We start from the raw sequence: 22919 nt of genomic DNA on the forward strand, positions 1-22919 counted from the left end.
AAAAATTCTGCGAGCGAAGCATTCTACAACATAAGCCACGATACTTAAACGGAGCTCATACAAGCAGTTGAATTGCCCTACCAAGACCTTATATCATCTCGCAACCGCCTAGGAACGTTCCGAGCTTTCAAAAAGCGAAATTCCGAGCAACAATCTCTGCCATTTCTAGAGGCATTACAGCAAACCACCAAATTCTCTGCAACGGACCCTCGAGACCGGATATACGCCCTGTTAGGTTTAGTTCATGATGGTCGAGCATTCGTTCCCGTTCCCGACTATACCATCAGCTTTGAAAACCTGGAGGTTCAGATGGCGAAAAATTACCTCCAAGCGACAAGGAAGCTCGATGTCATCCTTATTCCCGGCAGCAAACGCGCCTTGGATGGCAGTGTGCCTTCCTGGAAACCTAACTGGCTGGATCTAGGATTCGAATTTTGGTATGCTATGGAAGCCCAGCCCGAACAAAAATTCACGGCCTCTGGCACATCTGTATTCAAAGCGTGCCCAACAGGATGAAGAGGACAACCCTTACTCCATCAGGTTGAGTGTGTAATCTTTGCCGAGGTGGACGGCTTAAGTAGTTTGTATGGACGTGAGGCGACGGGGCATAAGAGGGAAGATCACTTTGTCCAACCTTCGAGTACTGGCGCGAATCCCTACGCACCTAAATATTCATCTGCCCTATCCAATCGACCTCTAAAAGCCAAGGGCAAGGCCAGAATTCGGCATAAGACAATCAAAGCCTTGTTCAATTGCCTAGACCTAGGCCCTGAACTCACAACCGAAAGCTATCGGTATATGTTCGTGTCCACAGGCGGCCTTTACGTGAAGCGAGCCATGATGATGTACCTATATTATGGAGTTGCTTCTGCAGCCGACTCAAAGCGCGTCAGTGTGTGGAGGACATTTTTCCGCACAAATCGATACAAGGGCAAACGACGATACGACTCTCCGGAACTCTCTCGATGGCTCGAAGATAATCGAGATTGGATGATCCACGGCGCTACTTTTGAGAGTCTCTGCAAGTCTACTTGTTCATGGACTGTTTATCCTCACCTTTGGACTGGTCCATTCTGGTTCCACACTATACCCCGGACCATAAACATTCCCCCGGTGGCGATAACCTTTAGGTGTGAGCGCCTTGTCTAATCTGGCCGAATTTTCCTATTTCAGTAAAGTAAAGTGGTTAAAAATGCTAGATTACGATAAGTTTAACCTTTAAGTTTAACCTTTAACCTTTAACTTTATACAATATCAATATTTTTAACCTCATCAACCTTATCAACCTCACTCTCTCTTTTTCTCAAACTCTAACCCTTCTATCCCCTTTTCTTCAACTCGATTTTTATTACATTTTTACTTCCAAGTTCATCATTCCTTTTCCCAACATTTAAATGCCCTACCATCTCTCTCTTTTATTTTTAACCTTTACTCTCTTATCCTCATCTATTCTCCCTCCACCTCTCACTCCCACCCTTTTACCCTCATTTTCACCCACTTGAGTCACCTCACGCTATAACGTATTAAAAGTTTCACCAAAATTGGAATTCTCGCTTAACAACCCTTTTAAAATTTAAGCTAAAATCTAAAACTTAGTTTCCCCCTCACTTGTATATACCCACCCTCCGCCCTCTCTCTTTCCTTCTTTCCTTCTCTCCCTGAAACACTACAACTAGGTAAGAATATAAGTCTCACTCTCTCACCCTCTCACCCTCTCACTCCTTCATCAAATTGTTTATCAGAATTTATTAGAGTTTATCAGCTTTTGAGTTTGAGGTAAGCCAAGATTTGAAGTGAGAGCAAAGTTTGAGGTGAGAGCAGATTTTGAGGTGACAGCAGAACCTGAGGTGAGTACTGGAGTAGCGCCCAGGATTTGAGGTGAGAGCAGAACCTGAGGTGAGTACTGGAGTAGCGCCTAGGATTTGAGGTGATAGCAAAATTTGAAGTAACAGCAAAACCTGAGGTGAATACTGGAGTGGCGCTTAGGGATTTTAATTAACATGCCTTGACTTGTGATTAAAATCATAATTCTTAATTTAATTTTTAAACTCGTGATTAACGCCCTATTCTGGCGCGTGCTTCTAGTTCTCCGAAATCATTCTTCCTGGGTTAATCCTGGCCATTATCATCGGCAGGGTTACTCGAAACCGCTCCGGTGCCGTCATTATCGCAATTATTTTACTTGTCGTAGATATCTTGGGTCTCTCGATCCTATATGCGTTCGTCGTTCTTTCTATGACAATATGCTATTCGATCAAGCGAGATTCCTCAAGCGGTTGGATGAACGGATGAATCAGAGAAGTTTAAGGTTAGCTACTACGAGGAATGATGAGGAAGGGAACGAGCATTTGGATGGATGTATTGCTTTGGTTCCTGGGTGTGCGAGGAGAGGTGATCGTTTTGCTATTTTGAAGGGTTGTAGTACGCCTGTTTTGTTGAGGGGGTGTAAAGATGGGTATCAGCTTATTGGCATTGTTTACCTAGAGGGTGCTATGGAGGGTGAGTGTATCGAGTGGGCAGCGGGCAGGTGGAAAGATTGTAGTTTGTATTGATGAGGTGGATTTATAATTTGTAACATCAAGCGTGTATCTTTCAGCGTTGTTATTGTAATTTCTTGCGAGCGGCGGCATGGGTGATTTTAGATAGTGCGTTGTAATGAGTGATTTTCTTTATATTAGCTGCTAGCTGTGTGATTAGCAAATGGTTAGAAATTGAAATAATACGAAATTTTCTTTGCCTCTGTTGTGATTTTTGCAATTTTTTGAAAATTGGGCAGGCCAAATGAGTAGTAGAACATTTCGTTGCGTTATCACGTGCCCCCATTTTCGCTCCTTCTCTCGCGAGGTTTCTTCCTAGGCTCGTGCCATCTGAAACACACCTGTGCATATAAAAGCACTCACAAGATCCCCAAACCCTAACCAAGAGAAAACAACTGGAACCCCCAAAACAATATCTTGAATACACGCTACGAGTTGCACATCACATACGCAACTGACGTAAAGTGGCCGAAACCTTTCTCAACCACTTTTGCCTTCTAGGAGAGTGTGCAAAGACACAACGCGTTGGATCTGGCGAAGTCAAATACGGATCCTGTGAGCAAGCGCTATCGTGGACTTGCAGCTGGGGACGTCCTCAACGACAGCGTATATATGAGGGGTATTGAGAGGCGATGGTCAGACTTCTCCCTCGCCAACGAATTTGTTCCACATAACACACAATTACCCAGATGCACGAGTGGGAAAGGGAACAGGTCCAGAAGTGGTTGCTCTACGTGTAAGAAGAGGCACATAGAGTGTGATGGAGGGAAGCCTTTTTGTAAGTCTTTCCTTATCTTATCTTTTCTTTAACTCGTCGCTTATAGCTGACGCTGAGTAGGTATGAATTGCCAGAAACGTGGTATTGGATGCGAAGGATTGTTTACGATAGACTCCCAGCCTCGCGCTATACTTCCATCAACATCTCTTGAAGGAACACCTACTACTGGACCACTTTCCTATGGCCCAGATCCTATGACGGTCCCCCGAATTCTAGAGTCGACACAGTCAGAACTCTCACATGCCTTTCTTACAACAGGGTCTGAGCCTCGCGAGAGACTACCTGCTTTATCAAAACCTTTATCGACACCAAATCAGAAAATTCCTACGTCTTACGAAGGAACAGACTCTGAAATCCATTCCCAAGCGCGGGTAGAGGAGTGGGCAAGCCATTCTCCCGCCACCTAAAGAGGTTCAAATAAAATTTCCTGCGCTGAAATTGCTCAGCTTATCGAAGAAGCGAAGGACAGATATGCTATATCGTTCTTATTTCAGGGAAATTCATTTTCTACGTTAAAATCGTTAAAATTATGTCGTTAAAATTGTATCGAAAAAACAATATCGAAAAAATATATTATAATAATATAAACTTTTAATATTTTTAATTTTTAATAATATAAATATATATATATATTAATAATTATATAAAAATAATTATATAAAAATATTGATTTTTAATTCGTTTATTAAATTTTCATGTATTTAAACGTATAGAAATTTATATTTAAATATTTCTATATTTTATTTCTACCGTGAAAAATATAATAATAAGCGTGCACGCAAAAACCTTCGTTGCGTCAGGGACGAAGAACCCAACTGATGCCGATTTTTCGGACATATCGCGGCCTAAAGACTCCTCGCTTGTTGTGTGTTCCTCGTGCCTCTCATTGACTATGGGCAGATATCTTGCCGTCGGATGCTGCCAGTGTTCTTTGCTATAGTAACTATAGGTCCATGTAGTCAAACAGACAACTCCCCCTCCGCAGATCTTCCACACCGTTACCATGGACGGTCGAAGTTCGGGCAGAAACAAATATTGACTGATTGCGATTGTTATTAGCGACGTAGCAATCCCGATAATTTTCAGTATGTTGTCCTTCGCTCGTAGAACAGCAGCAACTATGAGCCCTGTGAGTGCGGTCACGATAACCAACACTCCCAGCGCTGGTAAGAAGTCCTCGTTTGGTGTTGTGGAAGATGTTGCTGGGTTCAAGACGAATACTAGTGGGTATGCGACAATTGAAAACAAAAGCCCAAAGGCATAGAGACAAAGCTGGGAGGCCCAAAAGTCTCCAATTTTGGTCAATTTCTCGGTGTTGATGCTTGCAAGTGCAGATATACATGCAATCACCAGACCCGAAGTAGGAGCAAAATACCAGCGCACAGAGGTGCTTTCGGAGTTGTTTTGTGGTTTCGAAGGGACACTAAAAATAATCAACCCTACACAAAGTAGAGCTAGTGATATCCAAGCGTGTATGTTTTGCTGCTTTTTGATCATGTAATGATGGAGAATCGCCGAGGCAGGGAGCTCTAGAGACACGTTAGCAAACTCTTTCAATAGAAATATGGAAGGCGAGGAGCTGATCCGAGCAATTGAAACACTATTTTCTTGGATAGATAGCTCTTGAGAATGAGCCCAAAGATCTCTGCTCCTAGGACGTATACAGAAGAAGGATAGGATATGACATACTCATCAGCATACAGACGTGTAGTAAGATCGGTGTCGCATGTGGTAGTACGGTGAAGTAAATGAGGTTGTTAATAAGGTATAATGCTGCAGGGACAGCGTACTGGAGCAGGGCTTCCATGGTGGAACTTGAATCGCTTGTCTTCAGCGTTTCGAGTCTAGCTGATATACTCGTCTTTGTCCAAAGTATGAGGAAAGCTGCTGCAACGAGGAGCTTCGTGGCTTCTGACAATATGGTAATCAAGGAGGCTGATATCTGTGGGAAAGTGTGGAAAGCATAGTATGCGTAATTTGCGCGGAGGGTCTCGGAGCCTCTGCATTGGTAACAATATAGTTAGAATACGTTCCTCACACGGATGGAAGGAAACTTGCTATGGCTACAGCTATAAGGTGCTACAATCATCTGAGTGACAACAAGGAATGGGTGAGGTGGACTTACATGTAGATAGCGAGGAGAAATGAAGAAGAAGTGAACATTTTTTTGACTTGAATCGGCTGTGGACATATGAATCGATGGGATGGGATACCAGTAAGTTGAGAAGTACCCACGGATGCCCCTGCTTGCTTCGGGTTCACACATGGATGCAAAAACATCATCTCATAATTGTGACCCAAATCATTCTTCGAGGAACGTATTACACATTTCCAAGGCACGGAGGCATGTAAATGACTGGTGACTCGGGAAGCACGAAGCGACTTATCGATTGGTCCACCTGGCATTCCTCCGTTGATTCTGTAGATTCCACAACAAAGGTGGCTGGTTGCATGGCACCTTTGATGGAAGTGACAATCGTCGATAACTCGAAATGTCGTTTTTCTCGGAGATCTCCAGACCGAACTGGCTTGCCACAATTCGATGGAGGGTTATAATCGTCCTCGTATTCTGTCTAGGCTTCATTCATTATGTTATCCTTGCACCAGAATTGAACATGCTGGAAGCGGGACACAAAATAATCTCTGCAACTCCGACATGGCAGCAGATCATGGATCAAGTTTCGTGGGGCCACGACTTAGTCTCTTTCAATACGACCGAGGGTGGAGACAACAGAGAAAATACCACAGCTCCTGGAATGAATATAGCAGGAGACGATGAATCGATCCCCCAGATAGAGGATCTGAATGTATACGATGAAGCGAAACCATCACTCGGACCGCAGGACGACCCAGTATCGCTATCGGAGGGACTCATTGGCATAGACCTGGACCTCGAAGGGGGCCTGCGGACCCAGAGTGCATCTCCAACTATCGTGACGACTTCATCAATCGCTCAAGCAACTTCATTGCATTTCGATGAGAGTGGACACCCCGCTGGAATGGATGATGGATATGCTGCGATTTGTATATCTATCAAGGACCAACGTCAGGATCTACCCGAGTTCCTCATCCATCACTATTACCACCTTGGTATAAGATATTTCTACATCATGGATGATGGTTCAGAGCCACCATTGTCTGAATTGGAAGATCTGGGGGTTCCACGGTCAGCATTATCATTTACTTACCAGGATCGTGCAACTCGAGACCCTCGCATGCAGATGGTCTTCTACGACAATTGCTTACAGGAACGTGGCAAACTTCACCACTGGATTGCATTTTTCGATGCAGACGAGTTTCTCGAAGTGACTTCACCAAATCAAACGTTTCGGGAGATCTTAGAAGAATTCGAGAAAATAGACCACGTGGGTGCTTTGGGAGTAAACTGGCGAATGCACACTTCGTCAGGACTTCTCACCCGACCAGATTCCGCTCGAAAGGCATTCACTACCTGCATCTACGACGACGTGGAAAATGGCGGCGCATCTTCGGACAACCGTCACATCAAATCGATCGTTCGGCCATCCAAAACACAGAGCCACTTCAATCCACACAAGTTTCGAATGATACCTGGGGTACTAACCGTGGGAGAGGATGGTGATGAGATATTCTCGATTGCGTGGCGGCCCATTACTAGGCAGCGTCTAGCATTACATCACTATGCTGTCAAAAGCAGAGCAGAGTACGAAGAGAAGGTGCACAGAGGAAATGGAATGACAGACCCAAAGGGCCAACAATTCTGGGATCACGTCGAGACGATGCCTCATGTAGACTGTCCAGAGATGGCTGCTTATGATCCTTAGAACTATGAGATGAAGACTATTTTGACTGTAATCCAGCTTTTCTTCAAGTAATGCGAGTGCTGATGTCCCAAAGTAGCAAGCATCAGACATAAAGTTAAGTAAATCAAGCATGTCAGATCTGCAAGCACCCAATTCCACGGACCTACGGTCTTTTTCATTTCCGCCGCCTGGTCCTTCTGTGACATAGATGCAATCATGGCCTGAAATATACACATTATCGTGAACACTTACTACAAAGCAGGCAATTGAATATATCCCTTTCAGAGCCATAACTGATTTGAAATACTGGATGTGCCGAAATCAATCCATTTGCATAAAAATGGAAGTTGGAGGAAACTTGCAGAGAATGACGAAATAGGCCAAGAACCTAGGTGAGCGTTTTAAATTAAATCTCCTCAATCAAGAACCCACAGATCATCATGACACTGAGACAGACTGTTGTAAGAGCGCAAAAATAACACCAGCCTGCTCACAAATAGCCGTGTATCCAGAAGAGACGCACTTCCATGCATATCTGGTCATCATTTGTACAAAGACCGCGAAGGAGGACCGTTGGTCTGCTTAACGACGGTACATGTTTGCAATACAGAGTTGTTACATCACTAGATGAATTACCCGGCTACTAAATAGAACTGGACTTTAGGGCTAATAATGTCTCGATATGGCTGTCATATCTTGCCCAACAGCCACATTTCTCCTTCGCCGGACGCGTCGCTTGTGACATACATTCTTCCAAGATGATCAAACACAATGCCAGCTAATGGCCAGTTAGCATTGTGAGCAAGCCGATAAACAAGTGGGCAATTCCGACAGCGTAGAGCTGTCTCGGGAACCTACAGAGAAACGACATCTGTCTGTTCTCTTCTCAAGTCTCAACTTTCGAGAAGCTCTCGGCTCCGGAGCTGCCACACGAAAGGATAAAAATTCAATATGGAACAAGCTTACCTGGGCGGAAGCATTGAGTTGCGCTGCATTGATTGACATTCACGTTCGACCATATATCTCGATACCCAGATGTGCTATTTGAGAGAGATACCGGGCCATAACGTCCATCACGACCTCTGAAAAAAGGGACCTCAACGACCTTGTAGGCATCCAGTCAGCACTACGTAGGTTATGAAAGTTTGAGAAGGTTCCTTGTCTACAATTATCCAGAAAACTGTGCAGAACGGGAATGCCAGACTGCCCAAGTCGTCCAGGTTGGGAACTTGGAGAAAAAGAAAGAGGGAAAATAAGTACTCACCTTATAGCCCGTTGGTGGGTCACGGTCCCAGGATCCGTGGAAAGCCACATACATGTTTGCGAAGGATCTGTCAAACTTGGTGTCCAGGGGCGCAGAGTGTGCTTGGAACGTCAGGCGAGGCGGTATTGATAAGTTACCACAAGCCGAATCGTTGAAAGTAGCATTCGGGACCAGGACAAATTGATCGCCAATGCCAAAAACCCTATCTCGAATATCGCTAGGTTTCCATACCGAATAGCATGTGGGGAAGCCATACCAATTAGTGCTTGGTGCAAGGTCCCCAATATAGTTGAGCTCTTCGGCAGGGTTGTCTCCATGTATGTCTACGGTTTGACCGTCCGTAGTTCGAGTTAATTCGTCGGATCCGTTTTCAGTGACCCATAGTCTGTCAGAAGTTTAGCAGAGTAGAGAGATTGACCTTGGTTCACACACTTGTCATTGCGATCAAATACAATGCCAACGGCATTCCTGAGACCGTAAGCTAGGAGATACCCATCAGTTGAGTAATTGTATCCTTCGACTGGAACGGTGCTTAAATCGAACACCCTGATCATGGCCCGCCCAGTTTTGATATCCCCAGCGGGGTAGTCGATATTGCCACTGGCTCCATGTGATACGAGCAGGGTATTTGGGTGAGACGGTGACATGAGGAGGCTTCGAGTAGGATGACCACTGTTAAACATGCCCTTGATTACCGTTTTTGCAGACCCAACTATAGAGACAGCAACAGGATCATAGGTCCAGCTCCAGACTACGGTCATTGAACTTGCAAAAAGGGTTGTGCCATTTGCATCAAAGCTAATGCCGTGATTTAGATTAGCCTGCGAAACGACTGTTTTACTCGACTGGACACAGCCAGAGCCATCCTGTCCCATTAGAGTCAGCATACGTTACTTTGATCAAAGGAAGTTCAGCAACATATGGCATTGGGATTTCTGCGCCAGTGACTCTCAGTAGTGAGATAAAAGCACATTAAAAAACAGAGACTCACGAGAGTGTGCGCTGTAATCCCCAAGCCGCTTTCGACAACAAGAAGATGACCTGCGGAATCGAAGACCACTCCACGAGCTGCCGCCATGCCGCCTTTGACTTTAGTAGCCCTCCACCCATTTGCCACAACCGAGGGATATTTTGGTGCACTAACACCAGGGCACAAGGTTGGCATGCCACTTGTCATGACCGTAGCAGTACTAGTCGGAGATGGGGTCGTCGTGGATACGGTTGTCGTGCTTGAGGGCTGAGAAGTGCTGGAGCTGCTTATGGGTGCTACAGGCAAAATTATATTGTTAGCAATCCAAGAGCTGAACTTGGAGCTTCGTGCCCCCTTGACATCATGGACCCATTTGCCAATATTATCATGAACATTGAAACCCGAACTGTTGTCGGCAGGATTTAATGGTGGAGAGATAGCGTAGGCATAGGCAAACGTCGTAGTCCCATTCAGCGGCACTGTCATGTTCGAACCATCACTGCCTTGCCACGAGGTACAGCCTTGGCATCGGACGGTCACGGTCCCTGGTGGTAAAGAAAGTCAACCGTTTGTAATTTCTGGCCTCGACGGACTGGATTATCCACACGGTCTGAAAACCTGTATTTAAGAAGTTGAGCTTACAATGAGTAGAATTGGTTCCGGTGCCTCGCAGATAGGTGTATTGTGCTTTATCGTACGCCAGGGGCAGATTCAGTCCGCTACGTCGTGTCAGTAAAGGGCTTCGTCGTAGAACACGGATATCTTACAATGCTCTCCGCGAAGAAATGATTGCACCTGTCGTCCCGCTAGACCACCCAACGGACAACGGATTCCACGGCATAGTCCCACCCCAGGCAAATCCCGCCCACCCAATTTTGACTGGGGCAACGACCTGAAGAATGACATCTTCTGGAGTACCGTCATCGGGAAGAGCGATTCGATAGCTAATTCCAAGTCCGGTGGTGTAAGAGGTGTAGCAGATAGCAGTCAGCGAATCACAGAAAGGCGTGGACAAAGTTTGAGACGACACTATTACGTTCAGTTGATGAAATTCTTCAACAAAGGAAAGATAATACCGATGCTCGTGAAGACTGCTGCGACCAGCAGAATCCGAGTGGAAAGCATTGTGGGAGCTGGACAAAGGATATCAAAACAATGCTTCATTCGAAAAATGTTCGACAATACAAGACATCTTGCCAGCCCTTTATGATCCCACCGAGATGTTTTCTTTTCACAAATCCCCGAGGGCGAAATCTTACCACGTCAATATGTAATTTCTGCCGATATGTGACAATGTAGGTGGGACCAATGAGGCCGGCTCGGTTATGCTTATAACTTTAAGGTTAAAATCCAATCAGTGGATTAAACCAAGCACCGTCCCGAAAGAGTACGATGAGCTGATGCAAGATCTTTTTTTCTTCATTGTGACTGATGAAATTTAGGCTCGAACACGACTCGTATGTTGCAAACAGAGCCACCATTCCGTTGTGGCGTTAGGCTTCAGGAAAGTATAGTACTTCGAACGATATGTTTGACGTCTGTTCCGTCAGATTGTCTGGATAAACATATTTTCCCGGCACCGCAGCTAGCTTTTGATTGTTCTTCAGACAGGCAGATGTCCGACGGCACTTGGGCCGAGGCTGTACGTACTCCTACCATGGAAATATCCAAAAAATATGTGTTGAAAACAAACCGGTCGACATCAAAGCCTCGCGACAGCAGGGTGTTGATCTCCCCGTGTTCGGTCCTTTTGCCAGAAACCGCCAGCCGCTGAACAACTGTCGAGCATTTTTGGTCTAGACCACGTTGACGAGTAAAGCGAGTATAAAGATTGCTTGAATATGGCCCACTGCTCCATGAATAGCGAGGAGGCTTTTGACACATGTCACCAAACACAGCGACTAAGCTGCCTCAGACTCGCAGCCTTCTACGGTCTGTACAACCCCGACAGTGACCCACACTTGGAATCGCGAAACTCAGAAACTCAAAGGCCGAAAGGGACAGAGGATAGTGCCCCGTTGCTGCTATAGGAATGATGAGCGAAAGCGAAAGGATGAGGTAGCAGAGATATTGCTATAGCACGGACTTGTAGTAGCAGGCTCCTCCTATGTCCTGGACCGACGAATCATCTGAGAACAGATTCCCGAGGAAGTTATCAATTTAAATGCAAAGATGTGTATATCGTTAACTTTTCTAATCACTCACTTGAGCGAGGCGAGGCGAGGCGAGGAATCGAGGGCAAGTGAGATGCGATTTAGAAGACGAATTGGGAGTCGGGCATAGAAGGACCTTTAAATAGAAAACTAGATGCCTGGTTTATCCGAGGCAAAACCAGGCAACAGTTTCCGCTCCCTGCTCAATTCCGCCACTGTTTCATCGGGAGCCGTACCTTGCCCCACTGTGGCTTGGGACTTTTTCTTTTCAGCATGCGTGTTCTTTCCTCAGCCTCGTCTACCTTCAAAATATCTCGCGTCACTCTTTTCTACCTTTCTTCCCGTTGTATATAATTCTCATCTCAATAGATCCAACCTCCCCGATCTTCCATCGACACATGTACAATCGCACATGAATGTGCATTTCATACCACCTTGTCGTTGGCAATGATCACTCTTCATCCACTGAAGCGCAAGGCCGAGATCCTTTCTGCGCCTCTTGCGACTGGCGAATCCTGGTTCATCATTGGCATATGTGCGGCGGCTCTTGCCATCATCTTCAACACACTCCGGAGTGATGGTGAACCTCTACTCGCCCTTCTCGCGTTGAGCACACTCGGGTTTGCAGCTTCCTTCTGCTTAATCAAATGGCTAGGCCCTACATTCGTTGCGATTGGACTCTCTGGAGAAGATATGTCAAAACGCAGGAAGAAGAGGATACCAGAAGGCATGGGAGTGATCAGTGGCCTAGTATTCCTCATGGTTTGCTGTGCGTTCCAGGCCTTCGGTCCATACCTTCTTGAGAAGAACGTCACACGTATTGTCGGAGACCAAATCGTCACAACTAAAGTCGAATTTGTGCCAAACACAAACGTCTTTTACAGGTTTCCACACGCAGAGGTTAGTAGTGTTAGCTCGAAAATGTTTATGCCTTTCAATCATTCGATCTTCTTCGAGTCATGCTTACGATACCCAGTTGTCAACCTACAACGCCTCAATCGTATCAATCCTCTTCACTCTGGTCCTTGGCTTTGTAGATGATGCATCCGATTTGAGATGGCGGTACAAGATCTTCATACCAATATTTGCGATCATGCCAACCCAGGGAGCCTATTTCGCTCGAGGTGGAGGGACCACAGCGGTGATCCCCATTCCCTTGCAGCCATGGCTTGGAGGAACAATTGATTTAGGAATATTCTACTACGTTTTCATGGTTGCAGTCGCCATATTCATGACTAACAGTGTCAACATTCTGGCTGGAGTTAATGGAATCGAGGTCTCCCAGTCCTTAGCCATCGCATTTCTTTTGGTTTTCAACGACGCACTCTACCTCTTTTGGCCAGAGAACAACCCTGGGATTTACCCAAATCCCACTATCGAGGCACACCTCTTCTCAATTTATATCTTGTTACCTTTCATCGGTGTATCTCTTGCACTGGCTTGGCATAACTGGTTCCCAGCCACGGTCTTTGTGGGAGACTCATACTGCTACTTTGCCGGCATGGTGTTTGCTGTTGTTGGGATTTTCGGTCATTTCTCGAAGACCTTGCTTCTCTTGACGATCCCCCAGTTGGCAAACTTTGTATACAGTCTCCCACAGCTAGCAAAGATTGTACCGTGCCCACGCCACCGGCTTCCTCACTTCAATGCCCGGAGCGGCTTGATGGAACCTTCTGTGACCGTTTGGCAAAAGCCCCCAAAAGCTTTTATTGCAATCGTTCTGAAAACACTAGGTCGATTTCACCTTTTACGGGTCACGAAAGACGAAAAGGGGCAGATCATCGAAACTTCGAATTTCACAATTTTGAACTTATGGTTGGTCTGGTTTGGACCTCGTAGGGAGGATAGACTGGTGATGGACATCGTGGGATTGCAGATAGTTTGCGGGCTTCTAGGTTTGCTGGTCAGGCATAAGTTCGCTGGGTTCATATTTGAGTTTGATAATCTGATGACGGGTCGAGCATTGGGAGTCAAGGTTTAGCCTTCTCTATTGCCTGGATCGATCTCCAATAGAATTGCTGGTATCTTAGCTGTTGAAGCCTTTGGAAGATTTGAGCTTGAGCGACCGCCATTTCTCGCGTGAATAAGCTTATGTTGCAGAAGATTAGAATCTGCACTGCTGCTACTTGATGGTGGCTGCTGCTGACGTCGATCTCTAGCCCAGAGGCATGTCCATATATGTTCGGGGCTTCTGAGAGAACTTTACAGAGAATGGTGATCACGGGTTGTAGCGGCTCTCAATGTCCTAGAGCAGGTACATTCAGTGTCGGTCTGGAAGGCGCAGATTCTTGATGAGAAAGGACATGCGGTCTGGTTGGTAGGATCAGTTCAGAAGCTACCAAATATATCTTGATATGCATTATTGCATGAGAAGCCAGGATATGATGCAACGTTGTTTTGATTGTGCCGTAGAGGCTTCATAAAATACTGATACAACAAGGTATTCCTCTTTTCAACACATGAAGCGCAACGTATTGTCCAATACTGGATCAATAGTGATCTTCGAAAGTGGCCGCCAGATACGCCTATCCCAAGCCGCCTTTTGACCCATAACCGCCTGCCTGAAATCGCTCAAACCCAGAAAGAAAATGAAGATAATGCAAACAGCAGAATCGCTGAGCAAATTCTAGTATGTTACAACGTGCCGCTAGCTTCGATAGCAGCCGGAAGATTATTCTTTAGAAACAGCTTCCGAGGTAGGCTCAACCACTGCTGCTAATGGATCCAATACCCTCTCCATCACAGGCGAATCGATAATTGCATTTCCTTCCAACAACCCCTGTGCTTTGGCTTCCTCAATTGTCGACAACGAGGGCTTGGGAACAGCAGGTGTGACGGTTGGACTACCTCCCGATGATGGTTTGCTCGGAGTACTTGTGTCCGACTTTTTCATCCTCGCCCTGTAATCGCTTAAGCTGAGCTTCTTAGTTGTTTTCACAGGACTGGCTTGCTGAGCCAGGCCATTAATTGAGGGTCCAGGGATTGTGGATGCGAGTGGAGATTGGGCAAGTATTGCGCTTGCAGACGAAGGTGTCGCAGCAGCTGAAAGAGTTCCAGGAAGGCTGGAATTTGAGAAGTTAGGTGTCGGAGGCAGCTGAAGCTGCAAATCTGGCGACCGCAGTGTAGGGGAAGTAGACATATGTACAGATGCCACAGCCACTTGATTTGGCCACGGAGGCGGAGGAGGTTTGATATGGGTGGTAATCATCGCAGTTGGTGGATCGGTCATGATGATATCCGCAGGACCGGAAGTATCCACGGATGTCGTCGAGGATGAGATACTGAAATTTCGAGCCTTGCTCTCCACAGGAGACTCTGTTTGATGTCGCTCCTCGTGGGTTGGGCTGTCCAGATCCATTGGCAACGCTGGTGATGGCTGCCCACTCTGATCAACACTTCCCGGAGATGTCTGAATCTGAGCCTGTTGCATGTCTTGGAGCATTTGAATCTTATGTCTGTTCTTCAGGAGACGCTTCCCAAGTGGCACGATCGCCCGCTTCGATTTCGTTGGTGTAATGTTCCACCACGCTTTATCTACCTCATCAGTCTGCGTCGAGTCGTCAACGTAAACCGGCTTAGGATTTGCCGAAGCTTGACGGGATCGATATTGCATAGAACTATTGCGTGAAGTAACATTGGTTGGGGATTGGGGTCCGGCTGTCGGCGACACAGCGCTGAAAGGAGAACCTGACTCCCGTCTGGACGTACTGGCATCTGCATATTGACGTGATCGTTGCCCATTTGCAGCGGACGCTGACGGTTGAGAGATAGACATCCGTGCCACAGACTTTTGCCTTGGTTTCACGGACGGCTGAATCGTAGAGACATGAATAGGGACAGTCACATTAGACCCGTCGGAAGCCCGCTTCTTCTTTCTAGGTGGTTGGCCTTGCTCCATCTTTCTGAAAGAGTCCTCTAACATTGCGAGCTTTCTCTTCTCCCGATCTGTCGGTTCCGTCAAAATGCCATTCGTTTCGGTCGTCCCATGAGAAGGAGTCAAGTCTCGACTCTGAGGCTTGCTTCGACTTGAGCCCGAGGTTGAGCGATTATCATCCTCATCATAAGTATCTCCTTGTCCTTCGCTGGCTGCCCGGCTATTGGTTGCATACCCGGTGCTGGTGGGAGATACATGGTTCTGTCTGGCTTTGCGACCTTTCTTTGACTTCACCCCATTGGATTGCGAATGCGATCGCGCGTGATAACTTCGATGAAAGCGTGCAAATGCACAATCGCTTCCAAGATCACAGGCGCAACCACCGTGATCAGATAAAACCAATTGGATGAGCTGGCTGAGTTGCTCGTATTCCTCGTCGGTAGCATCAGCACTGTCGAATTGTATTCCTTCCTCATCGCCTAGGTTCAGCAAATGGAGATATCTTGAACTATGGTTGCTTGGAAAACGAAAGTCCCATGGAATGGTAAGTTGTTCTCCAGCAGCAATTTGTCGTTCGCTGATGAGCCAGAAATGGTACTCTGAGCCTCCTCCAGCAATGAAAGTTTCCAGGGCAGTATTTGCTCGACAGCTCCGGCGCACGAACCGGCAGGTTGATCCTTCTTGTCTAGTATCTATATACAGAGGAAGCCTTGGATGAAAGAACACGAAAGGTTGTGGATGCGGTGCATCCAGCCAATGGGATTGAACATCTTGACAGTAGTCTCTCTGGAAGCCGACGAATCCATTTAGTTCTGTTATGCGACCCGCTTGTTGGAAATATGTAGGAGCCACTAGATATCGCCAATGTATGCTTGTGTTGTTGACTGTGGCATCCTTTTGTACAGGTCGTAGTTCGGGCCACCTCAGTTCGTCAAAGGCAACTTTCAAGCGTTGGAAGACATCCTCTTTCCTACACCCAGCGTCCTGTTCTAGTTTTTCGGGATCATGAAGCCACAACGACATGGAGTTTGTCACTTCTAGACTGGCGAATGTATTAGTCGAGGATGATGGAGGATCGTGGTCGTAGAGACTGAGGAACCTCTCGGAGTAGCCATGGACCTGAAAGCTGTTAGGCAAGTCCGGGGGTGTATGAGCCGGACTTGGAGGATGTGCGTGAGGATGAGGACGTGCATTGAAAGGCGGACTGCGTTTGATTCCTGAGCCGACTGATTGATGTGACCGATGACCCTTCGTCTTCTTCGTTTGTGGATGGTGATCCTGAGGGCTTGCATTTTTGTGGCCGTCGTGATCGGCGAAACCGTTGACTTGTAATTCGGAGGGCTTCGATTTCTTCTTGTGGCTTTTAGACTGAGGTCGCTTGGTCTTCTTGTCGCCATTATCGTTAATTATCTTGTTCTGCCTGTTCTGTCGTTGTCGCTCGATCGCATCTCGAAAATCTAATTCTCGAGGTTGACAATCAGCGCAAGAGTGATCGACTGTGGATATGTTAGCATGGTGTAGGAATACCTCGTGCGTTATCGCTCAGGAGGGGTTAATTGGTCTTGCGGTCGAAATACAGAAACAAACGAAAAGCTGATCTTGAGCCAGCGCTCGAGCTCTGAACTTCCACATATGCAGCAGTAGGATTGTATGAGATCATGCTTACAGTCTGCTCTTGAAGCATCCTCGACTCGGCCAGGATAGTAGCACTCGGTGTGTTGCCAAGTATCGCATTGTTCGCAATAAATCGTGTTGCCATCATCGTCGTAGTATTCGCAAATACATTTGATCGTATACGGCTCGTCATCTGCAGACTCGGTGACGATCCCAGGCGCGTCGCTCGAAGGAGTGGGATGGAACGCCACCTGGTTCGGAGTCGCGATCTGCGTTGTGATCGAAAGAGGCCTTTCTGTCATAATCTAGCAAGAGCCTCCAGCTGGCTGTGTGAGTGGAAGGACAACGGTGAATCAGGACTGCCTGAGTTTCATGACGACGGGAGCGACTCGAGAGAAGAAGGGGATGAACGAGATCGAGCACGACTGTCATCAGTTGTTAAAGTAGATCGCAGGACCTCTGCCTCCTGGCTGCTGTCGCGGTGAACTCGAGTCACGAAGGAGTGGGCGCCGCCGGACGACCGTGAGCCTTTAGCAACGACTTGTGACGGTTATCTCGTTCCACAGATCGTTGGAGAAAGGCCTTGAATCGCTGGATATGATCGTAATGAGTGTGGGAATGTGCGGCAGGCTCTTCAACCGTGACGAGGGCGAGGGTGGGTGACGAAGAGGTGACCTGACTGTGAGGCTGTTGGATCCGCTGAATATCTGTCGCAAGTGTCTTTCGAGTACGTTGAAGGCTTGCAGTGTCCGTGTTGGGGTGTTGTGGAGTCGAAATGGCCGTGAGAGAATCGAGTTTGAATTGTCGAGAGGGGATGGATGGAGAGATTGGGGTGAGGATGGCAGTACTGTAGCGATTTGTACAGTAGTCGCACCCTTGGATGGAGCAAGGCGCCGCCCTAAGCACAGCCTTTCCGGTGGGTGCCCTGCATGCCCTGCATCGAATCGACACTCGAGGGAGCAGGATGATATACAACCACCGCGCACCGTAGCTGTGAAGTTTGCGTCCGTTCAGTATCTTCTGCCATGACACATATTGCACCCGACCGATGCATTGTCGAAAAGGGAGCGAGTCATGGAGAATGCCAGAAGGTCGAGGAGGCAATCCGATGAAGTCAGCGCTCGCTCGCTCGCGATCAAGAGCTGTCGCGGTTTCAATATTCCAGGCGGCAACGACCGTTCCTATTGGAAGCTTGGTGGTGGTGAAGAGGTATTAGTGGCAGGCTATGTTCTCAATCTAGTGTAGTCAAGAAATCAAGGTGAGGGCGAGAAAATTCTTTGAGGTGTGTATGGTGGGAGCCCGCCAGGGGAAGATGCACATGCACGTCGCGGCGAATAATGGAGAGAAGAGAACAATGTGTGGATCAACGTCGAATTAGGATCTTGTCTAATGGAACTCCCGCAGCTGCTCGCAGCATTACCGTACCCTGCCGGACGTAGACGACATGTTGACCGCAATTTTCAGGCTGACCCCCAGCGCTGCGCTGTACTGTACTGTACTGCAGCAGGCGAAACAGCCGTTTGCTGCTTATTTCACTCCAAGGCTGCCTAGACTCCTTAGCTACCGGTAGCACTGGACGGCCATCTTACCTATAGGTATGATATGGCCCCATCCTGGCACAGTTCTAATCAGGCATTTCACATAGTGCCAAGTCGAAAACCATGAAAGACTTTCAAGGTCAAAGAATACTAATAAGTCACCTACCTTCCACCTCATGCACTTCATGAAATTCACGTGCTTGTTTCACAGCGCAATCGATCAAGTAATTAATTGAAGCTCACGAATGCTATTTCATCCCAGCTCGTGCATGATGCGATCGGCTCATTTTCGTAACCCTTCAAAAATACTGCTGTTCTATTGATCTTGCTGGACACATGGCTCGAAAATCGAAACATCTTTGGTCCTCGTTCTCAATCGGAAATCCTTTAGTGGCGTTCCAATAGGACATAATATCATGTCTCACTCCCGCTTGTTGAAGCTCTTTTGGTCCAAAATCTTCTCGGACTTCGAAGACAATTCGAATGCTCTAGCAGACTTTTTGATGCTGCTATATAAGCACACTAAAACAAAGTACTTCAGCTACCGGACAACATCACGCGCAGGCCAGACACTCACTAGCCGGCACAACGAGCCAAGGTAAGTTGAAGCAGACAAAGTAGACCCAGAAGTAATATGGTTCAGGACGATAGTACTGCTTTGAGATATAGAAATCTTCATACAAGCTCGTCGAGAGATACAGAAGATTCCCATATAAATGACCTGTGGACACTAAAGCTTGGATCGGATGACGGTATGGCGAGGATTTTGTTATGAAGACCGCTGTCAGTAGACACAACGGACCCCAGATAATCTAATTTGCTTAGAGGTCAGTTTGCTTGATAGATATAATGGTGGCATACCACTGTCCATGTCTCCACTAATCGAAAGTCAGCACTGATTTTGATCCAACCCTCCGCTTCCACTGGAACAAGAGGCCAATACTAAGCAACTGACATTTGCGATGGAAGGATCTTTTATGGGAGAGGAGCATAGGGGGGGGGGACAATACATACTACATAAAACCAGTGGATCCGAAAACATGTATCTTGAATCAGATAAAGCATACTCCTTCCATAGTTGGGCGAATAAAGTTTGCATGCCTGCGATTTGCGAATTATGGAGCACAAAGAAGCTTTCAAAGAACAAATGTATTGTACCCGCTACACCTAATTAGCTTGTTCTGATTTTCTCGGGAAACACTTACACATAACAAACCATAGGACTAAGCCGACATCGGTAGTAGGTAGCCTTGGGTGAACTCTTCGAACAAGCAATAAGATCGACCCCAGCAATAATGTCAAGCCGGTTGCGAAACCTATGATGAGGGTAGTCACAGTCAATTCATTTGGCTCAAAGCTCTTGCCAGAGAGGATGATATCCTGTGGGTAGTAAGGGTGAAAGGCCATGTTGTTCGAATGTCTTTTGAGTGGTGTCTGGATCCTTTTTCCGAAGCTCACACGCTTTCAGCCCTTCATGCTGGCCTTTGCCAAACTATCTGACAGGATACTTGATTATCAACGCTCGCAATTTTACCCTGTGGGTTGGAAAGAATGTCGTCTCCTAAGTAGGTTTTTCTAGGATGTGCGCCAACGGAGCTCGCTTCGCGGGGACGTTGGGCGAGCAACCATGTGGCTCACAAATTTGACAAGACGTCCTCTACTTGCTCCAAGCAATTACGCAATCAAGAGAAGACTAGCAAGAAGTTCAGGATGAAGGAACACACAATGATTATGATTGTACCTTTGTACTTAGTATGCTTTGGAAAAAGGTTGGCATCGCTCGCTGAACTAAACCAGTTTGGAAAGTGGGAAAAGCTGATTACCTCTGCAAAAGGAAAATTGACCAATGCACACTCTAGCCTGAAGAAAGAGGTATTTGGATGTATGTATTAAATGTAGTTCAAAGAAAAAAGAAACCTTATCGTACATTTAAATCTGGGACTTTACTGCATTGTACAGTACTTTGTCGCTTCGAAGTTCTTATACCAAAAAGAAGATTGAGGGAAGAGAGGCATTACCCAAGGAAGTAATAATGAATAATCCATCGATAAGTGTGATGGGAGGGATATATTGCTGGAAACCATGTGGCTTGTCCGATTGAAGTAGAGGTTGGAGCAGCCGTTATGCCTGCAAAATGTGGTCAGGCAAATGGCACGTCATCGTCCACGGGGAAAGTCGCAGTATGAGAATATCGTGGGGGATGCTGATTTGGTTAATATGTGGTGGAGATGGATTGGGGTCAAATGAAGACTGATTATACTCGAGCTTCTCGTTTGAGAGAATAAAAGAATAGAGAATGCTGGAAGTCATGCGAGCAAAGCTGCCAACCTTGTAGGTCTGTTGGATTTCTGTCAGCCCGTGATTACCTGCGTCATGGCGCTACCCGCCACTCTAGATCGCTCCTCCACATTGCGTTCCTTTTCCAATCTTCAACACTATCTTTGGATATTAGTGAGACCAGAACCCGATAAAGATGAAGTTCTCCCTCAGCCTTGCAACTTTGCTTCTCAGCACATTCGTCGCTGCAGAGGGCTTATCGCTCTTTGGTGGTCAGAAAGTCCTTGATGAAGCCACCAAGGTCCCGGTTTGTTTTCAGCCCCATAATCGTCTCTACCAATTACTGATCCGTGAAACAGGGCGATAATCCTTTATCATACTGTCAAGCAGAGCATGCGGACGATATCCTCGTGCTCGATCATGTCAATCTTGACCCAAACCCCCCAGCTGCGTACGACTATCTGCCCCATCTTTGTGCCACAGACTAACGCACGCATAGTGGACAAACACTTACCATCGAGGCGGTCGGTACACTACTTGAGGACGTCGAGGACGGGGCATATGTTATATTACAAGTCAAATATGGGTTGATAAGACTCGTGAATACTCAGGCAGATCTTTGCGAGCAGGTTTCCAACGTTGACCTCAGTTGCCCTATCAAGAAGGGCAAGACGACCATCACGAAGGACGTCGAGCTTCCCAAAGAAATCCCTCCTGTAAGTCACGTACCACAGCTTAAGCCACCTTGAAATTCATGGTAATCCCAGGGAAAATACACCGTCTTCGCAGATGCCTATACCAAAGACAAGAAGAAGATCATCTGCCTTGAAGCGACCGTCCAATTTGGAGGCAAATAAAGTTCTATTTTGTACGGTGATTGTTGGTGGAGGGTTCAAGATGGGGAGACACCCTCGCTCGTGCAGGCCATAATGTTGTGGACGATAGTTTCCTACGATATGCATAGTTGTAGCAGATACCACGGAGTTTGATTATTCAGGACGACGTATTGTAATTATGGAGGTCCAATCATACACATAAAGGATAGGCAGATTTTTCAATGATACTTATTCTCGCAAGCGTAGCTTACATTCAGAGGTTCTTCTTCACGCAGACGATTAACAGTGAACTTGAGTGACTCTGGATGACTTTCTTCTGAATGAAGATGTATTAGTCTACAATCTGAGCAAAGACGCCGAACTACCTATGGCAGGATAACCCGATAATCAAGCCAAGGTATCAACAGTGCCGCTTCCCCCAATCCTTAGCTTATGTTTAATTCCTTAGAATACTGGAAAGTATGAACATAGTGTTTACCCCATTTACTCCCCAAAGAGCCTTCGTACTCTCCTCAGGACACTGTCTTTCTCCGGGTCGTAAGGGTGGTCTTTGCTGGGAATCTCTAATAGAGATGGAAAAGCGGCAGTATATGTGTCGACTCGATGGCGTATTCGATCGGCAATCTGCGGCGGCATTAGAGACATATCTTGGTTTGGGGATATCTGCGTACATGTTGGTTGATCAACAGAATCCCAATATCCTTCCTTTCCGTTGTGAATCGTTCGAAAGCTTCTTCGATGGCTTCATTGCTCGTTTTGGTATCGACAACCTAGAGAAGTTAGGAATTGGAAGAGAGAGGGAGGAAGAGGTACAGGGGGAGCGGACCAAGAAGTTCTTTTGAGAGTCAGGCGGAGGCGTAACATGGCCAATACCGGCCAAGAGAAGGCCTGTGACAGAATCCTGTGAGAATTAGCAACAATTCCGGACAAGGGAACATTAAATCCAGTTGACGGCGAGCTCGTTAAGGAGGTTGGGAGATGTTGCGAGGAGCATAATGAGTACGGTGGAAACTTCAAGGATGAGGCTCACTTCGTCTCCAATAACAGCTAGGAACTGCCTGTCCTTGTAGGCGGAGGGGGGAGCTGCCATCTGGAGGGAGAAAATCTGATGGCGAGGGCAGCAAGGAAGGATACGAGGCGGTGGACAATTGAATTATCCTCGTCTGGTCTGGACAGAGGACGTCTTTTAGACAGCTGTGAATGTTTCGAGGACCTCGCTGTAGGTTCGGGGGTGAAGCTAGTGGTAGAAGCTGTGAATGTATGAAGATATAAGTCTCCATCTCTCGCTTATCTCCG

General features: G+C 46.7%; 10 protein-coding genes across 10 annotated transcripts; 5 read left to right on the forward strand and 5 right to left on the reverse strand.

Annotated features, from left to right (window-relative positions):
- Positions 1–309: 309 nt before the first annotated feature.
- On the forward strand, positions 310–1149 carry LY89DRAFT_739960 (uncharacterized protein; the record flags this gene model as incomplete). The annotated part of the gene is made up of 2 exons (XM_018220537.1): positions 310–489; positions 541–1149. 2 exons carry the CDS (start codon positions 310–312, stop codon positions 1147–1149), a joined length of 789 nt encoding a protein of 262 aa, XP_018064575.1.
- Positions 1150–2875: 1726 nt separating this feature from the next.
- On the forward strand, positions 2876–3878 carry LY89DRAFT_253623 (uncharacterized protein). The gene is made up of 2 exons (XM_018206223.1): positions 2876–3315; positions 3376–3878. The coding sequence occupies exons 1-2, from the start codon at positions 3150–3152 to the stop codon at positions 3720–3722; spliced, it is 513 nt and encodes a 170-aa protein (XP_018064576.1). The 5' UTR covers positions 2876–3149; the 3' UTR covers positions 3723–3878.
- A 160-nt stretch (positions 3879–4038) lies between these two features.
- On the reverse strand, positions 4039–5308 carry LY89DRAFT_759987 (uncharacterized protein; the record flags this gene model as incomplete). The annotated part of the gene is made up of 2 exons (XM_018221494.1): positions 4039–4844; positions 5005–5308. Coding segments are annotated over 2 exons (1110 nt in total), but the record flags the coding sequence as incomplete, so codon positions are not given.
- Positions 5309–6314: 1006 nt separating this feature from the next.
- LY89DRAFT_596357 (uncharacterized protein) lies at positions 6315–7118 on the forward strand (the record flags this gene model as incomplete). The annotated part of the gene is made up of 1 exon (XM_018209917.1): positions 6315–7118. The coding sequence occupies one exon, from the start codon at positions 6315–6317 to the stop codon at positions 7116–7118; it is 804 nt and encodes a 267-aa protein (XP_018064578.1).
- A 200-nt stretch (positions 7119–7318) lies between these two features.
- LY89DRAFT_710610 (uncharacterized protein) lies at positions 7319–10456 on the reverse strand (the record flags this gene model as incomplete). The annotated part of the gene is made up of 8 exons (XM_018217842.1): positions 7319–7875; positions 8064–8202; positions 8362–8746; positions 8794–9227; positions 9353–9876; positions 9974–10050; positions 10099–10360; positions 10408–10456. The coding sequence occupies 8 exons, from the start codon at positions 10454–10456 to the stop codon at positions 7787–7789; spliced, it is 1959 nt and encodes a 652-aa protein (XP_018064579.1). The 3' UTR covers positions 7319–7786.
- A 1330-nt stretch (positions 10457–11786) lies between these two features.
- On the forward strand, positions 11787–13842 carry LY89DRAFT_689512 (UDP-N-acetylglucosamine-dolichyl-phosphate N-acetylglucosaminephosphate transferase). Its single transcript, XM_018215919.1, has 2 exons — positions 11787–12384; positions 12461–13842. Exons 1-2 carry the CDS (start codon positions 11932–11934, stop codon positions 13463–13465), a joined length of 1458 nt encoding a protein of 485 aa, XP_018064580.1. The 5' UTR covers positions 11787–11931; the 3' UTR covers positions 13466–13842.
- Positions 13725–17274, reverse strand: LY89DRAFT_759999 (uncharacterized protein; the record flags this gene model as incomplete). Its single annotated transcript, XM_018221495.1, has 2 exons — positions 13725–16854; positions 17025–17274. The coding sequence occupies 2 exons, from the start codon at positions 17272–17274 to the stop codon at positions 14156–14158; spliced, it is 2949 nt and encodes a 982-aa protein (XP_018064581.1). The 3' UTR covers positions 13725–14155.
- A 1708-nt stretch (positions 17275–18982) lies between these two features.
- LY89DRAFT_535811 (Emopamil-binding protein) lies at positions 18983–19914 on the reverse strand (the record flags this gene model as incomplete). The annotated part of the gene is made up of 5 exons (XM_018208096.1): positions 18983–19032; positions 19088–19322; positions 19372–19388; positions 19525–19671; positions 19716–19914. Coding segments are annotated over 5 exons (648 nt in total), but the record flags the coding sequence as incomplete, so codon positions are not given.
- Positions 19915–20741: 827 nt separating this feature from the next.
- LY89DRAFT_787303 (putative Phosphatidylglycerol/phosphatidylinositol transfer protein) lies at positions 20742–21886 on the forward strand. Its single transcript, XM_018223061.1, has 4 exons — positions 20742–21094; positions 21147–21238; positions 21287–21503; positions 21555–21886. The coding sequence occupies exons 1-4, from the start codon at positions 20984–20986 to the stop codon at positions 21642–21644; spliced, it is 510 nt and encodes a 169-aa protein (XP_018064583.1). The 5' UTR covers positions 20742–20983; the 3' UTR covers positions 21645–21886.
- A 9-nt stretch (positions 21887–21895) lies between these two features.
- On the reverse strand, positions 21896–22893 carry LY89DRAFT_710614 (V-type proton ATPase subunit F). The gene is made up of 4 exons (XM_018217843.1): positions 22654–22893; positions 22450–22524; positions 22295–22393; positions 21896–22247 (listed from the first exon to the last, which is right to left on the reverse strand). The coding sequence occupies exons 1-4, from the start codon at positions 22711–22713 to the stop codon at positions 22107–22109; spliced, it is 375 nt and encodes a 124-aa protein (XP_018064584.1). The 5' UTR covers positions 22714–22893; the 3' UTR covers positions 21896–22106.
- Positions 22894–22919: the final 26 nt, after the last annotated feature.

Source organism: Mollisia scopiformis, assembly GCF_001500285.1.
Source record: "Mollisia scopiformis unplaced genomic scaffold LY89scaffold_26, whole genome shotgun sequence".
NCBI classification, from domain to species: Eukaryota; Fungi; Ascomycota; class Leotiomycetes; order Helotiales; family Mollisiaceae; genus Mollisia; species Mollisia scopiformis.

Excerpts from the sequence above, each read along its gene's own strand:
- LY89DRAFT_253623 (XM_018206223.1), top strand. The coding sequence starts at position 3,150 with ATGAGGGGTATTGAGAGGCGATGGTCAGACTTCTCCCTCGCCAACGAA. Across the intron at positions 3,316-3,375 it reads TGATGGAGGGAAGCCTTTTT|GTATGAATTGCCAGAAACGT; the intron begins GTAAGTCTTTCC and ends GACGCTGAGTAG.
- LY89DRAFT_689512 (XM_018215919.1), top strand. The coding sequence starts at position 11,932 with ATGATCACTCTTCATCCACTGAAGCGCAAGGCCGAGATCCTTTCTGCG. Across the intron at positions 12,385-12,460 it reads ACAGGTTTCCACACGCAGAG|TTGTCAACCTACAACGCCTC; the intron begins GTTAGTAGTGTT and ends TACGATACCCAG.
- LY89DRAFT_787303 (XM_018223061.1), top strand. The coding sequence starts at position 20,984 with ATGAAGTTCTCCCTCAGCCTTGCAACTTTGCTTCTCAGCACATTCGTC. Across the intron at positions 21,239-21,286 it reads GACCCAAACCCCCCAGCTGC|TGGACAAACACTTACCATCG; the intron begins GTACGACTATCT and ends ACGCACGCATAG. Across the intron at positions 21,504-21,554 it reads TTCCCAAAGAAATCCCTCCT|GGAAAATACACCGTCTTCGC; the intron begins GTAAGTCACGTA and ends TGGTAATCCCAG.
- LY89DRAFT_710614 (XM_018217843.1), bottom strand. The coding sequence starts at position 22,713 with ATGGCAGCTCCCCCCTCCGCCTACAAGGACAGGCAGTTCCTAGCTGTT. Across the intron at positions 22,525-22,653 it reads TAGCTGTTATTGGAGACGAA|GATTCTGTCACAGGCCTTCT; the intron begins GTGAGCCTCATC and ends TAATTCTCACAG. Across the intron at positions 22,394-22,449 it reads ACTCTCAAAAGAACTTCTTG|GTTGTCGATACCAAAACGAG; the intron begins GTCCGCTCCCCC and ends TAACTTCTCTAG.